Source organism: Macrosteles quadrilineatus, unplaced genomic scaffold (genome assembly GCF_028750875.1).
Source record: "Macrosteles quadrilineatus isolate MER2022 unplaced genomic scaffold, UCM_ALF_1.0 Scaffold_1__1_contigs__length_201487025, whole genome shotgun sequence".
Classification (NCBI taxonomy): domain Eukaryota; kingdom Metazoa; phylum Arthropoda; class Insecta; order Hemiptera; family Cicadellidae; genus Macrosteles; species Macrosteles quadrilineatus.
The window spans coordinates 67189215-67206540 of record NW_026542594.1 but is presented as its reverse complement, the minus strand read 5'-3'; the positions used below and the strand labels follow the sequence as shown (position 1 = coordinate 67206540).

General features: G+C 37.2%; 1 protein-coding gene across 1 annotated transcript in view; it reads right to left on the bottom strand.

Moving 5' to 3' along the window:
* LOC128983477 (uncharacterized) overlaps positions 1–17326 on the bottom strand; it is a 270262-nt gene that overhangs the window by 183823 nt on the left and 69113 nt on the right. The window contains exons 2-3 of the mRNA XM_054402775.1: positions 10614–10688; positions 9441–9621 (exon numbers count right to left, since the gene is read on the bottom strand). Of these exons, the coding sequence (XP_054258750.1) occupies positions 9441–9483 (43 nt within the window). The 5' untranslated portion in view covers positions 9484–9621; positions 10614–10688. The remainder of the gene's footprint in view (positions 1–9440; positions 9622–10613; positions 10689–17326) is intronic.

Genomic DNA, 17326 nt, shown 5'->3' with positions numbered 1-17326 from the left:
ATGTCACAAACTATCATGATTAAGGGAAATCATACATTCTGCAAATGTATATATGATCTGCATGTATTTTGCATGTCACAAACTATCATGATTTAGGGAAATCATATATTCTGCAAATGTATATATGATCTGTATATGTATATATGTATATACGTATGTATGTGCTCTTTAAATTTTCATCAATTCCTCTTCAAAACATAAGTGCTTGAAGGATGGCATCGAGTGTGTTGGAAGCATGATGATTTTTTGACACTTGAACAATTTCAAATCACAACTAGTACAACTGTCAACGGACCAAGTTGTTATGGGCTCTGGGGGCGCTGAGTTACGTGACCGAAATAAAGCTTGGAGCTGCCGCGGCTACAACAGAAATCAGCAAAACTACAATCAGAGCACCCTTATTTGTGTGGAAATAACATGTTTGCCATGGTCTTGCATGGCTATAATGATAAGTCTTAGGGGTGTTAACTTATATTTGGAGACATTCTTCCCTAACAATAATATACTTGATTGTTCAGACCTATCTTTTTCAAATAACCCCCAAATAATCCTTTGATATCATGCAGTTATTCGATAATTTAATATTTTTTGTTTAGGTGTAGTGGTAGAACATTATGGCTATGGTAGATGTGTTATACTATAGCATACCCTAAATTAAAAGAACCAAATTTTCTCAAACCGTGTCCTCTCCCAACTGCAATAAGCATTTTATACTTATACGCCAACTCCGTACGAAGGACGGGTATTCTGCTAGTTTGAAATATTTTTGATACGCAAGCAAATAAAAGCAACTGATAGATTTAACTTCTAATATTTTGGTACCAATAAACGTAGTGAATTCTATTATTTGTTTTGTTTTCCTTTTAGAATAAAGAAAAACATTCATATAATACATTAAAAACCTAGGAAAATACTCCTTTGGTAGACTTTTAAATATAAATAAACTTACTAATTAAAATAAACTTCGAGTCAAATTAGAACTGTTGCCCTTTAGGAAACTTAAAACCAAAACATGCACTAATCCAAGACTTGTATGTATTGCCTATGTTAGACCTCATCAACGTCTCGTACAAACAAGGTTGGTTCTATTTTTTGATGGATTAAGTGTTTGCTAGGAAACACAAAATCCCATCAGTAATCATGTTGAAACCAACCTCACCAATCTAGCACTACCAGAGGTACCTGAGCATAACTCATCGACATCACTGATCAAATAGTGAGGCTAATTAGGTCAGGTATCGTTGCTTAGTTTACTTACTTACCTCCCTACCTCGCCCATCTAGCAAAGTCATGGGTAACTGAGCATAACTCATCGACGTCACTAATAAAACAGTGAAGCTAATTAGGTCAGGTATCGTTGCTCAGTTTACTTACTTCTCTACCTCACCCATCTAGCACTGTCATGGGTAACTGAGCATAACTCATCGACGTCACTAATAAAACAGTGACGCTAATTAGGTCAGGTATCGTTGCTCAGTTTACTTACCTCCCAAACTCATCCATCTAGCACTGTCATGGGTAACTGAGCATAACTCATCGACGTCACTAATTAAACAGTGACGCTAATTAGGTCAGGTGTCATTGCTCAGTTTACTTACCTCCCCACCTCACCCATCTAGCACTGTCATGGGTAACTGAGCATAACTCATCGACGTCACTAATAAAACAGTGACGCTAATTAGGTCAGGTGTCATTGCTCAGTTTACTTACCTCCCCAACTCACCCATCTAGCACTGTCATGGATAACTGAGCATAACTCATCGACGTCACTAATAAAACATTGACGCTAATTAGGTCAGGTGTCATTGCTCAGTTTACTTACCACCCTACCTCACCCATCTAGCACTGTCATGGGTAACTGAGCATAACTCATCGACGTCACTAATAAAACAGTGACGCTAATTAGGTCAGGTGTCATTGCTCAGTTTACTTACCTCCCCACCTCACCCATCTAGCACTGTCATGGGTAACTGATCATAATAGACGTCACCCAGTCTTATTATGCCGTGTGTCTGGGTTCAGTCCAGTAAAGGCCAATTTATCTGACTGCAAGTAACATACTATTGCGCTCGTAGCGAGTGCCACGTTCTCACCATACAATACATCCATATATATGCAAATTTATAGAGATTAACCCGGGGGTAGAACGTTTAGCTGAGCTTCGCTGACCACCTTAGCTCAGCAAAGTTGACCGTTTTAGATCGCCACTACTGTTGGTACATCTACCTCTCAATAACCCGCACATCAACGGTGACACAGGTGTTCATCATGTAGCTGTGTTAAAATATTTTTTTATACTTATATTAAGTTAAATTTTCTCTCTAGCCTAATAATTAAAAAAGTCATTTTGATCATTGCAACTGAAATTTCCATGAATAAGAAAGAAAATATTATAATCTATTATTTCATGATTTGGGTTGTACACAGATCTAGAGGAATTAGAATTACTATAAAGTATACATTTTACCTGCAATTTAATAAAAAAAATGATCCTGTATTTTGTTTACAATATTAATGAATTATTATTTCGTCTAAGCAAGTGGCAATATGTTCTATTATAGAACATAATTAAATACTAAAAATACTTTATTATAATCCAAGTATTGTTATTATATGACAATTTATTTATCGTGTTGTGTTAAATGTGATGAATAAAACATTCTGTTTAGACCTTATAGGTAATAAACAATTGCAGTAGTCTTAGAGGCAATACATACAAGTCTTGGATTAGTGTATGTTTTTGTTTTAAGTTTCCTAAAGGGCAACAGCTCTAATTTGACTCGAAGTTTATTTTAATTAGTAAGTTTATCTATATTTAAGGTAAGTCTACCAAAAGAGTTTTTTTCCTAGGTTTTTAATGTATTATATGAATGTTTTTCTTTATTCTAAAAAGCAAAACAAAACAAATAATAGATGATTAACTAGCTTATTGGTACCAAAATATTAGAAGTTAAATTTATCAGTTGCTGTTATTTGCTTGCGTATCAGAAATATTTAAAACTAGCAGAATACCCGTCCTTCGTACGGAGTTGGCGTATAAGTATAAAATGCTTATTGCAGTTGGGAGAGATTTGAGAAAATTTGGTTCTTTTAATTTACGGTATGCTATAGTATATTACATCTACCATAGCCATAATGTTCTACCACTACACCTAAACAAAAAATATTAAATTATCGAATATTTGCAGGATATCAAAGGATTATTTATAAATTAACTATAAACCATCCTACTTTGACAGTTCTTATTGTGTATCACAGCTTTTTGTCGCTGTTCTGTTCAAATTAACAGTTGGCATGAATGCAAAAAAAATTAAGTGATGCACCCTGTTGGTAGAACTTATAACTTTGTAATAATATTGAAAATCATAGAACCAAGTTGTGTAGTTGACAGAACAGCTTAGAAAATGCTTTAGTTCCTTTTAAATATCAACTAGTGGTCATCCAAAAATATGTAATGTACAGACTTCTCTATTTTCACCCCACACTGTAAATAAAACATGTGATTGTAATGTCTTCCATTTGTTTAGATTTTCCGTTTATATTTTGTTATTATTTCTTCACCAGCATGACAACCCATAGGGTACATGTTAATTGTTTTAATTCTAATTCATTTTTTGTGCTTACTTTTGAGCCTATTTTAATTTATAAAGGGATTCTGAACGTCTATATGAAAATATCTTTCTAACAGTATGCATAGATTTTCCCTGCGATGCACACGAAAAAAAGTATTAAAGAAACATGCTTGCCTATATTAATATATAGATACTCATAAGATTAACATGGGACACTCCAGAGCCACTGAGGCGGAGCCCAAAAGGATTTTTGATTATTTCTTTCTTGTTTTTATGTTAATCGGGAATGTGAGCTATCATCATAACACATTTTAGCCCAATCGGACCAGTAGTTAATGCGTTATTGAACTTCAAATAAACAAACAAACACACAAATTTTCACATTTATAATATTAGTATAGTATGATGATAACATTTTTTTAATATAACACTATCCTGATAAAATTTAAAACAATATACACATATTTATATGTACATATATTTTAAACAAATTTGGCCTGTAAATGGTTATGCTCCATTAAAGGCTTTTAAAAAGTATTAAAAACTTCCCATTTCTTTGCCTGAAAGCAGGAAACTTTGGTACTCACTGAACCAATGTTATTTACACTGTTTGCTAATCTTATTGTAATAATTGTACTTAAGCCAGCCGGCTTAAAAAATAAAATACCAAAGTAACATTTATTTTGCAAATGACAATGCTCTGACTAGCATATTTAAAGGATGAGGTTAAAAATTATTTACTCTCCATATATTGATAATTCATGCAGTTAATTTTCTGATTAAGGCCATTGTTGGTGACTATTCAGCTTGAGTTAATTTTCCAATACATTTGCAGAGAGATAATACAAATCGGAAGCAACAGTTAGATAAGGGAGGGGAAGTAATAAAGCTTGCCCAGAGGAAGTACTTAGAATATGAATACAAGGGTGAGATATATGCCCCAAGACAGCGAGCTGTTGTGTTGTAGCAAATAATATCCCCATCAAAATACATTTCATGTGTTATAGGTTCGTTGTTGAGCTGCCATTCATTTGCATCGAGGTTGGACCACATTATCTTCTAGAGGTTCTCGTTTATTCATTTATAAACGATGATTTCGTTAATCAAGACGTAAAACTAAAGTTTTGACTAAGTATGTAGTTTATACCACAAACAATTCCCTTGAATGTGTTTGTACGTACATTAATAATTAATAAATTGTGTATTTATTGTCAGATAGTTTATTTAAAAGGAACAGGCAATTCCCAGATACAGTATTCCTTTAAAACGATGGGATTCATTACAATTTTTTCATGTACTAAACATTGTTCCAAAAACAAAATTAATATCTTAAAAAGTTCTATTTATATCTTGCACGTAAAATGTTTAGTAGTCTACCATACAAAACCACCTCTGTAGCAGATTTCTCTAGGCATCTGTTGCCTTGTTCATTAAGTTTAGAAGATGCAGAATGTATATTATTGAGATGTATATAGATTTTAGGTAATACTGTATGAGTATTTTTTTTACTTAATTTTGTATTATTTTTTATATATGTTTGGTTTTTACTTTGTGCTGAAGATGATCACTGTGTAATACTCACATTCACTGTAGGCTAATCATAACAAAATTATTTAAACAACCGGACAAACCACCTCTTCAATACTTAAGAACTTTAGCTAGTCAAGTGTATTAAATCCACCGACATAGGTTCTAATCTAACCTAAGGTGGTTATTGTTTCTCTTTTGTAAGGTATTATTGTGCTGTACATAGTAAAAAAAAACAATAAATACTTCTTTAAAAAGACTCATTGACAAAGATTTTCAATTATTTTCGATACTGGTTCCACGAGGTAAACAATATTTTAGAATAAAACAAATTTACTGTATTTTAACAATCACGTACAAAATACTAAACAAATGGAATGTTTGGAGCATTATTGTTGTATAAACCCTCTGATTGCTAATAACATCTCAAGTTTTATACTAGAAAGAGGTCAAGAGGTGTTTCTATTTCATATTTATCATTAGTCCATCGTTCTAATGAAGAAATGTTTTTAAAGAAATAATAGCATATCATAAATAAATATCAGGTTCGGAGAGAAAGGGCTTATTGCCTGAGAATAGGTGTGAGAAAGGATAGGATCCTCCTATCCTTTCTCACAACTATATGTAAATAAATATCAAGTAGTTATTTCATATAAAAAATAGTCCCCTTGGTTAATTTGTGAACCTCTATATTCAAACGAGCTTTGATACACGTTACTAAGGTAATGTAAATTACTTTTTGGTGGTACAGTATTTTGAAATTCACCCCCCCTCCCTTAAATATGGGTTGGTGGGGACCACTTAAAATTAATTGATTAATAGTTTTAGGGGGTGGTGATGAAATTCAAAATCATGTTAAACAGTGCGTTATATCATCACGTGTACTGACATTTGAAAATGTATAGCCATGAAAAAAATGATGGAATGTAAAGTTTCAGTTAAATTAACGTCTAACATTTCTTGCCGTAACATTTTGAAAACTTTCCGTATCAAGGTTGGATTTTCGGCATTTTTTTATTTTTTAAGCTCTTTAAAATGATGTGCTACTTGATAGGGGTTGCCATTAAAAAAACAAATTTAAGGTACCTTAATTTAATCAACCCCTATATGGGAGTGGGGGGCTGAAATTCAAAATACCCCTAAAAAGTACTTTACATTACCCTAGTAACGTATATCGAAGCTCGTTTACATATGTATATGCACCCGTTCAAAAATTAACAATGTAGGGGGCTCTTAAGGTATATTAATCATTGAAACTTTGCAAATTCAATAATATTAGAACATAATAGTCGTTGTTTGTTTTTTTAGAGGACATCAACTGTTTACCGCGATAACTTGGTCTAATACGTTCATATTCGTGAGTCAATTGAATTGGTTTTTTTTCTATTACTATATAAGAATACTGTCTTAGTTGATTTGATGTCTAGGTTTTTATATAATAAGGCTTGTCTTTTTAAAATTTATAATGTATTTTTTTAACTTAAGGTCCAAGTTAATAGCCATATTCACAAATCTGTATTATTCCGTAAAATGATAAGTATCTTTGGTAAATAGCCAAGTCAAAGGAAGTAGGGTTTCCTCATGTCCTAGCCCAGGTTCCCGCAGGTTGCCCAAAGTCTCAATTAGTTAAGGAAACATAAGCCAAATGTTTTACAGTGGGCCTAGCTTGTTTAGCAAAACAACTATGCTACGTAGATCTATTTAGTGAGTCTTAATAGTTGCTCTGTACAAGCCCAGCAACTATGCTACGTAGACTCATACTTTGGTTACAGGTCTGTTGTTAGTTAGTGAGTCTTGAATCGTTGTTGCGTTGCTCCCTATACGCCGCGCAACTATGCTACGTAGACTCATACTTTGGTTACAGGTCCGTTGTTAGTTAGTGAGTCTTGAATCGTTGTTGCGTTGCTCCCTATACGCCGCGCAACTATGCTACGTAGACTCATACTTTGGTTACAGGTCCGTTGTTAGTTAGTGAGTCTTGAATCATTTTTACGTTGCTCCCTATACGCCGCGCAACTATGCTACGTAGACTCATACTTTGGTTACAGGTCCGTTGTTAGTTAGTGAGTCTTGAATCATTGTTGCGTTGCTCCCTATACGCCGTGCAACTATGCTACGTAGACTCATACTTTGGTTACAGGTCTGTTGTTAGTTAGTGAGTCTTGAATCGTTGTTGCTTTGCTCCCTATACGCCGTGCAACTATGCTACGTAGACTCATACTTTGGTTACAGGTCCGTTGTTAGTTAGTGAGTCTTGAATCATTGTTACGTTGCTCCCTATACGCCGTGCAACTATGCTACGTAGACTCATACTTTGGTTACAGGTCTGTTGTTAGTTAGTGAGTCTTGAATCGTTGTTGCTTTGCTCCCTATACGCCGTGCAACTATGCTACGTAGACTCATACTTTGGTTACAGGTCCGTTGTTAGTTAGTGAGTCTTGAATCATTGTTGCGTTGCTCCCTATACGCCGTGCAACTATGCTACGTAGACTCATACTTTGGTTACAGGTCTGTTGTTAGTTAGTGAGTCTTGAATCATTGTTGCGTTGCTCCCTATACGCCGTGCAACTATGCTACGTAGACTCATACTTTGGTTACAGGTCCGTTGTTAGTTAGTGAGTCTTGAATCATTGTTGCGTTGCTCCCTATACGCCGTGCAACTATGCTACGTAGACTCATACTTTGGTTACAGGTCTGTTGTTAGTTAGTGAGTCTTGAATCGTTGTTGCGTTGCTCCCTACAAACCCTGAAACTGTGCTACGTAGACTCATACTTTGGTTACAGGTCCGTTGCTAGTTAGTGAGTCTTTTATCGTTGTTGCGTTGCTCCCTACAAGCCCTGAAACTATGCTACGTAGACTCATACTTTGGTTAGAGGTCCGTTGCTAGTTAGTGAGTCTTTTATCGTTGTTGCGTTGCTCCCTACAAGCCCTGAAACTATGCTACGTAGACTTACACTTTGGTTAGAGGTCCGTTGCTAGTTAGTGAGTCTTTTATCGTTGTTGCGTTGCTCCCTACAAGCCCTGAAACTATGCTACGTAGACTTACACTTTGGTTAGAGGTCCGTTGCTAGTACAAAATCTTTTATCGTTGTCGCGTTGCTCCCTACAAGCCCTGAAACTATGCTACGTAGACTTACACTTTGGTTAGAGGTCCGTTGCTAGTTAGTGAGTCTTTTATCGTTGTTGCGTTGCTCCCTACAAGCCCTGAAACTATGCTACGTAGACTTATACTTTGGTTACAGGTTCGCTGTAATAATTACTCAGAGACTCTCTAATCCTGAGACACTGAGATCCGACTTCTGCGAGAACTTTGAACCAATAAACTCCATTGTCTTCTCGAGTAGAATTGAAATCCGATGCCAAACACAATCTTCTAATTGTACTCAAGGGAACTTATTGGCTTACAGAACAGTAACAAGACTCATTCAATTTATGTGTCAAAACGACTTATATAAACTTGAAAGTGTGTTTCCTACCTTCGTGTGCCTGAGATTTGTAGATCAGAGAACAAAATATATTAATTACTAATGACAGGTTCTATTCCTGACTATTTATAACCTACGTACCTCTCATACAACTTTGCTCGGAATAAGACTATGAATTCATATTACATAATGTCATAACATGAAGGGTAGGAAGTACAATCTTCTTTACCGAGTATACAAGTACGATGTATTTTTTTATTTTTATATAATTACCTTCAAGTCTGAAACTGCACACATTTATCGTATGAATATAATTCAATGGGTTAATGAAAAGAAATGTTATCCATTTGAGCCTGATGATTAATGCAAAGGCCATTTATTAACTCGCATTTGCTAACCTATTTATAAAGGCCTATTTACAATATTGTACACTATTACAGTTTCTGTCGAAACATATATTTTCATAATGTTTTAGAGATTATTATATACAACCCATAAACACATTTATTTAGCTGGAAGTGTTATTCAATGAAATCAGCCAAGAGTCTTTTAGAGTATAGATGGATTAATTAAATCACGTATAAATGTAAACGCAAATTGAGAAGATTATTATACATCTGGATTGCAGATTATTTACAAGAGAGGCGTAAATAGTATGAAAGATTTATAAGTGAGTGTATATTAAAAACATAAAATGTAATAGCATTTGTATTTGTACACATAAAACCAATACAATAATTTTACATTGACACATGCTAGTGGTGAAGTAGGGTAGAGTTTAGTGTCTACATAGAGTGAACGACAGTAAATACGGTGAAGTTCGGATGGTCTTGAACACCCAGTATGACCAATCGTGCATTAGAAAAATGAAGAGAAAGATAAAGAGACAGACTGATAACTGTTTGGCAAACTCACCATCAGGCTTTTGTTGAACGCCTCTCTTATCACCTTTGCCCATTGTTGCGCATATAAAGTGCTACACTGACACACGCACGCACACTCACCACGCACGATACACACACGTTACGCACTTTACACGTCACAGTTTAAAGTTGTGTTTGTAATACTGTCTTCTTGTGCAGCAATGTTGGTGGACCTGTAACAGACAATGTTCATTGTTGTTGTGTTGGTAACTGTGGTGTGATTGTGCCTGTCTAATGTCTAATGCTATGTGAGATCATGCAGAAGGGTTCTATCGTGCTCAAATATCAAATAATTATTGTCGTGCATATATTTGTGATTATTTGTGTGCTCACAACAAGTGGGGTATATTGACTATTAGTGCTGTAAGTATATAAATTGCGTGGATTGTTTTCGTTGGAAGTATTTTGATCGGTTCCGGCTGAATTTGTTTGGTGGTTAAACGAACTTTTAGTAGATTCTCAAAACAACCCATATATCGAGGAAATAATCCACGGACATTTAACGTTAAACCAAAATACAAATAATGGCGATGAAACAGCTATAGATATTGTTTATCACAACTTTATGAATAAACAACATTTGAGATTAGATAGGTAAATATTATTTTATCTCATCGAGCAGACCAATATATTGCACTTATACTTAAGGCTACACTATTCGCAACATATCCGAAGAATATAAAATATACCCAACCAAAACATGCTGAAATGAGGACTCTCGAATTGAATTGAAGGAATGATTTTTACTATACAGTAACCGGTTCTTTAATCAATTTAACATTATGTTTTTACGGTGTATTTCCCTATAGTTTTAATCTTTTCAGCACAGGATGGTACCTTTCACAACATCTTGTGATATTGATAAATACATACTGCTAGGATTGAAAATATAAAAATAACCAATCATACCTTATGCATTTTCGTAATTACTATAAGGATGCATTACAAAATATAAAAATCAACAGTTGAACGATCTAAAGGGTTTGAGTATACAGTTGCATAACATAAAATCCTTCGAAGTTAGTGCTGTGAATTTATCAAACAAATACAAAATTGCTTATGGATGATTTATCACGAACTACTTATTATTATTCTACCAAAGACATACTAAATCAAATGTTCCTAGTGATTCTACCCTAATTGGCATAACGAATGTATGACTTACTTTTGATATGAGCCATCAACTGAGGAGGTCTCCTGCCACGCTTCCTCTTCCAGCCCACAACTCCCTCCAGCGCATCTGCAAAACAGTACACAGTAATAAATAACCTGTGACCATGTACAGTTGGCCTCGTTTACCAACAACCCCCTCCAGCGCATCTTCTAAACAATGCACAGTAATAAAAACCTGTGACCTGTGACGAGTTGGCCTCGTTTACCAACAACCCCTCCCAGTGCATCTTCAAAACAATGCACAGTAATAAATAAACCTGTGACCATGTACAGTCGGCCTCGTATACCAACAACCCCCTCCAGTGCATCTTCAAGACAATGCACAGTAATAAAAACCTGTGACCATGTACAGTTGGCCTCGTTTACCAACAACCCCCTCCAGCGCATCTTCAAAACAATGCACAGTAATAAAAACCTGTGACCATGTACAGTTGGCCTCGTTTACCAACAACCCCTCCCAGTGCATCTTCAAGACAATGCACAGTAATAAAAACCTGTGACCATGTACAGTTGGCCTCGTTTACCAACAACCCCCTCCAGCGCATCTTCAAAACAATGCACAGTAATAAAAACCTGTGACCATGTACAGTTGGCCTCGTTTACCAACAACCCCTCCCAGTGCATCTTCAAGACAATGCACAGCAATAAAAACCTGTGACCATGTACAGTTGGCCTCGTTTACCAACAACCCCCTCCAGCGCATCTTCAAAAAAATGCACAGTAATAAAAACCTGTGACCATGTACAGTTGGCCTCGTTTACCAACAACCCCCTCCAGCGCATCTTCAAAACAATGCACAGTAATAAAAACCTGTGACCATGTACAGTTGGCCTCGTTTACCAACAACCCCCTCCAGCGCATCTTCAAAACAATGCACAGTAATAAATAAACCTGTGACCATGTACAGCTGGCCTCGTTTACCAACAACCCCCTCCAGCGCATCTTCAAAACAATGCACAGTAATAAATAAACCTGTGACCATGTACAGTCGGCCTCGTATACCAACAACCCCCTCCAGTGCATCTTCATAACAATGCACAGTAATAAAAACCTGTGACCATGTACAGTTGGCCTCGTTTACCAACAACCCCCTCCAGCGCATCTTCAAGACAATGCACAGTAATAAAAACCTGTGACCATGTACAGTTGGCCTCGTTTACCAACAACCCCTCCCAGTGCATCTTCAAGACAATGCACAGCAATAAAAACCTGTGACCATGTACAGTTGGCCTCGTTTACCAACAACCCCCTCCAGCGCATCTTCAAAACAATGCACAGTAATAAAAACCTGTGACCATGTACAGTTGACCTCGTTTACCAACAACCCCCTCCAGCGCATCTTCAAAACAATGCACAGTAATAAAAACCTGTGACCATGTACAGTTGGCCTCGTTTACCAACAACCCCCTCCAGCGTATCTTCAAAACAATGCACAGTAATAAAAACCTGTGACCATGTACAGTTGGCCTCGTTTACCAACAACCCCCTCCAGCGCATCTTCAAAACAATGCACAGTAATAAATAAACCTGTGACCATGTACAGTTGGCCTCGTTTACCAACAACCTCCTCTTCTAAACAATGCACAGTAATAAATAAACCTACGACCATGTACAGTTGGCCTCGTTTACCAACAACCTCCTCTTCTAAACAATGCACAGTAATAAATAAACCTGTGACCATGTACAGTTGGCCTCGTTTACCAACAACACCCTCCAGCTCATCTTCAAAACAATGCACAGTAATAAATAAACCTGTGACCATGTACAGTTGGCCTCGTTTACCACCAACCCCCTCCAGCGCATCTTCAAAACAATGCACAGTAATAAAAACCTGTGACCATGTACAGTTGGCCTCGTTTACCAACAACCCCCTCCAGCGCATCTTCAAAACAATGCACAGTAATAAATAAACCTGTGACCATGTACAGTTGGCCTCGTTTACCAACAACCTCCTCTTCTAAACAATGCACAGTAATAAATAAACCTGTGACCATGTACAGTTGGCCTCGTTTACCAACAACCTCCTCTTCTAAACAATGCACAGTAATAAATAAACCTACGACCATGTACAGTTGGCCTCGTTTACCAACAACCTCCTCTTCTAAACAATGCACAGTAATAAATAAACCTGTGACCATGTACAGTTGGCCTCGTTTACCAACAACACCCTCCAGCGCATCTTCAAAACAATGCACAGTAATAAATAAACCTGTGACCATGTACAGTTGGCCTCGTTTACCACCAACCCCCTCCAGCGCATCTTCAAAACAATGCACAGTAATAAAAACCTGTGACCATGTACAGTTGGCCTCGTTTACCAACAACCCCCTCCAGCGCATCTTCAAAACAATGCACAGTAATAAATAAACCTGTGACCATGTACAGTTGGCCTCGTTTACCAACAACCTCCTCTTCTAAACAATGCACAGTAATAAATAAACCTGTGACCATGTACAGTTGGCCTCATTTACCAACAACCCCCTCCAGCGCATCTTCAAAACAATGCACAGTAATAAATAAACCTGTGACCATGTACAGTTGGCCTCGTTTACCAACAACCCCCTCCAGCGCATCTTCAAAACAATGCACAGTAATAAAAACCTGTGACCATGTACAGTTGGCCTCGTTTACCAACAACCCCCTCCAGCGCATCTTCAAAATAATGCACAGTAATAAAAACCTGTGACCTTGTACAGTTGGCCTCGTTTACCAAGAACCCCCTCCAGCGCATCTTAAAAACAACGCACAGTAATAAAAACCTGTGACCATGTACAGTTGGCCTCGTTTACCAACAACCCCCTCCAGCGCATCTTCAATACAATACACAGTAATAAATAAACCTGTGACCATGTACAGTTGGCCTCGTTTACCACCAACCCCCTCCAGCGCATCTTCAAAACAATGCACAGTAATAAAAACCTGTGACCATGTACAGTTGGCTTCGTTTACCAACAAACCTCCAGCGCATCTTCAAAACAATGCACAGTAATAAATAAACCTGTGACCATGTACAGTTGGCCTCGTTTACTAACAACCCCCTCCAGCGCATCTTCAAAACAATGCACAGTAATAAATAAACCTGTGACCATGTACAGTTAGTCTTGTGTAGTTTTATGTGATCAGTATACTAATATGTTTAATATGCCAACATTCAACTACAAATGTTTTACAAAGTATACACGGCGAAGATGTGAAGGACAAGGTAGAGGAGCCGAAAGCAACCCATGTACAGTTGGCCTCGTTTACTAACAACCCCCTCCAGCGCATCTTCAAAACAATGCACAGTAATAAATAAACCTGTGACCATGTACAGCTGGCCTCGTTTACCAACAACCCCCTCCAGCGCATCTTCAAAACAATGCACAGTAATAAATAAACCTGTGACCATGTACAGTCGGCCTCGTATACCAACAACCCCCTCCAGTGCATCTTCATAACAATGCACAGTAATAAAAACCTGTGACCATGTACAGTTGGCCTCGTTTACCAACAACCCCCCCAGCGCATCTTCAAGACAATGCACATTAATAAAAACCTGTGACCATGTACAGTTGGCCTCGTTTACCAACAACCCCTCCCAGTGCATCTTCAAGACAATGCACAGCAATAAAAACCTGTGACCATGTACAGTTGGCCTCGTTTACCAACAACCCCCTCCAGCGCATCTTCAAAACAATGCACAGTAATAAAAACCTGTGACCATGTACAGTTGACCTCGTTTACCAACAACCCCCTCCAGCGCATCTTCAAAACAATGCACAGTAATAAAAACCTGTGACCATGTACAGTTGGCCTCGTTTACCAACAACCCCCTCCAGCGTATCTTCAAAACAATGCACAGTAATAAAAACCTGTGACCATGTACAGTTGGCCTCGTTTACCAACAACCCCCTCCAGCGCATCTTCAAAACAATGCACAGTAATAAATAAACCTGTGACCATGTACAGTTGGCCTCGTTTACCAACAACCTCCTCTTCTAAACAATGCACAGTAATAAATAAACCTACGACCATGTACAGTTGGCCTCGTTTACCAACAACCTCCTCTTCTAAACAATGCACAGTAATAAATAAACCTGTGACCATGTACAGTTGGCCTCGTTTACCAACAACCCCCTCCAGCGCATCTTCAATACAATGCACAGTAATAAATAAACCTGTGACCATGTACAGTTGGCCTCGTTTACCACCAACCCCCTCCAGCGCATCTTCAAAACAATGCACAGTAATAAAAACCTGTGACCATGTACAGTTGGCCTCGTTTACCAACAACCCCCTCCAGCGCATCTTCAAAACAATGCACAGTAATAAATAAACCTGTGACCATGTACAGTTGGCCTCGTTTACCAACAACCTCCTCTTCTAAACAATGCACATTAATAAATAAACCTGTGACCATGTACAGTTGGCCTCGTTTACCAACAACCTCCTCTTCTAAACAATGCACAGTAATAAATAAACCTGTGACCATGTACAGTTGGCCTCATTTACCAACAACCCCCTCCAGCGCATCTTCAAAACAATGCACAGTAATAAATAAACCTGTGACCATGTACAGTTGGCCTCGTTTACCAACAACCCCCTCCAGCGCATCTTCAAAACAATGCACAGTAATAAAAACCTGTGACCATGTACAGTTGGCCTCGTTTACCAACAACCCCCTCCAGCGCATCTTCAAAATAATGCACAGTAATAAAAACCTGTGACCTTGTACAGTTGGCCTCGTTTACCAAGAACCCCCTCCAGCGCATCTTAAAAACAACGCACAGTAATAAAAACCTGTGACCATGTACAGTTGGCCTCGTTTACCAACAACCCCCTCCAGCGCATCTTCAATACAATACACAGTAATAAATAAACCTGTGACCATGTACAGTTGGCCTCGTTTACCACCAACCCCCTCCAGCGCATCTTCAAAACAATGCACAGTAATAAAAACCTGTGACCATGTACAGTTGGCCTCGTTTACCAACAAACCTCCAGCGCATCTTCAAAACAATGCACAGTAATAAATAAACCTGTGACCATGTACAGTTGGCCTCGTTTACTAACAACCCCCTCCAGCGCATCTTCAAAACAATGCACAGTAATAAATAAACCTGTGACCATGTACAGTTAGTCTTGTGTAGTTTTATGTGATCAGTATACTAATATGTTTAATATGCCAACATTCAACTACAAATGTTTTACAAAGTATACACGGCGAAGATGTGAAGGACAAGGTAGAGGAGCCGAAAGCAACCCATTAGTGTCCATTTATACTGAAGACTGCTCTACTCGTCTGACAAAGGTGTTTCGTGTGTTACATCTCTACGCTAAAACATCACGTTCCTGGCGTCAAAACTACCAATAGTCACATCACCTAAGGGAGGTCTTATGTCGTATGAAGAAATGCTACCGTACTCGATTTTGAAGAGTCAAAAATTGTTACACATTTATAAAATTGCATACCGAAGTTAAAAAAATTCAAATAATCATTTTCTTTACGAAGCAAATCGTTGCATTCTTTTTTACCGGCGTAAAAGTATAAATACGAACACATTTCGATTGATGAATAATAAATAGGGCTGATTATTATTCAACCATCGAAATCGTATTGTGATTTTTTTATCATAAAGGATCGATATCATGTCAAACAAACCATAATATTTAATTTATAATTGCGGTTTCACTAATTTTCTATAAGAGGTTTTTACGTGTTATTAGTTTTCAAACATATGTTAAACTATCTTTAGGAATTTTCTATTCTTGCAATCAGTGCCCTAAAAACTATTGTATTGGCATTATTTTGCTGGTACAAATACGTGTAATACATGTAATTATGCATAGTATAAATGTGAAAAGACAGAGTATTGTTGGATGACGTCATTTAATTTATCAGTAGATCAGATTAACTGTGAGGGGTTTTCATCGTAGTTTTCGCTTTGATAAAGATGAGCTTATTTCAATGTACTTGAATAAATGTATTTGAACAATGTATTTTAAGTAAGTATGATTTCGGTTATCATGTAAATAGACTGCAATCCGTGCATTGAACAACCAAACTTTCGTCTTTAATTAGGTTCTGGCATCGATTATCTTACATATGAATTAATCGCTATTAATTTATATCATGTAGGGTGTACTTTAGTAAAATGCTTTTGTAAATTCAGTAGTTCTACATTCATCATAGACTAACCAACACAGGTAGACTTCTCATCTCTATGTTAAAATTTACAAAGGGATGTGTCTACAACATACTCTGTCTATTCACATTTATACTATGCATAATTGCATGTAGTACACGTATTTGTACCAGCAAAATAATGCCAATACAAAAGTTTTTAGGACACTGATTGCAAGAATATAAAATTCCTAAAGATAGTTTAACATATGTTTGAAAACTAATAACACGTAAATTTCGGGGATGCGGAACACTATCCCCCGGAAAACTACCCCCCCAGGTGAAACGTGACGTCACACAATCTGCCAACTAACCAATATGGAAGCCGTGTCCGCGACTGGAATACTACCCCCCCTAGACAAATCATGCTATTTAATTTTAATTTTAATTCTAGTAATTCCGTTGGATAATAGAAAAGTCATGTGGTGAATATAAAACAGAATTTCGAAATGTTACAGCAAGTTTGGTTGGTTAGGTTAGGTTAGATTAGAACTGTTTGACAACTAAATTTGAGTGTCCGTGACTGGAAAACTGCCCCCCCG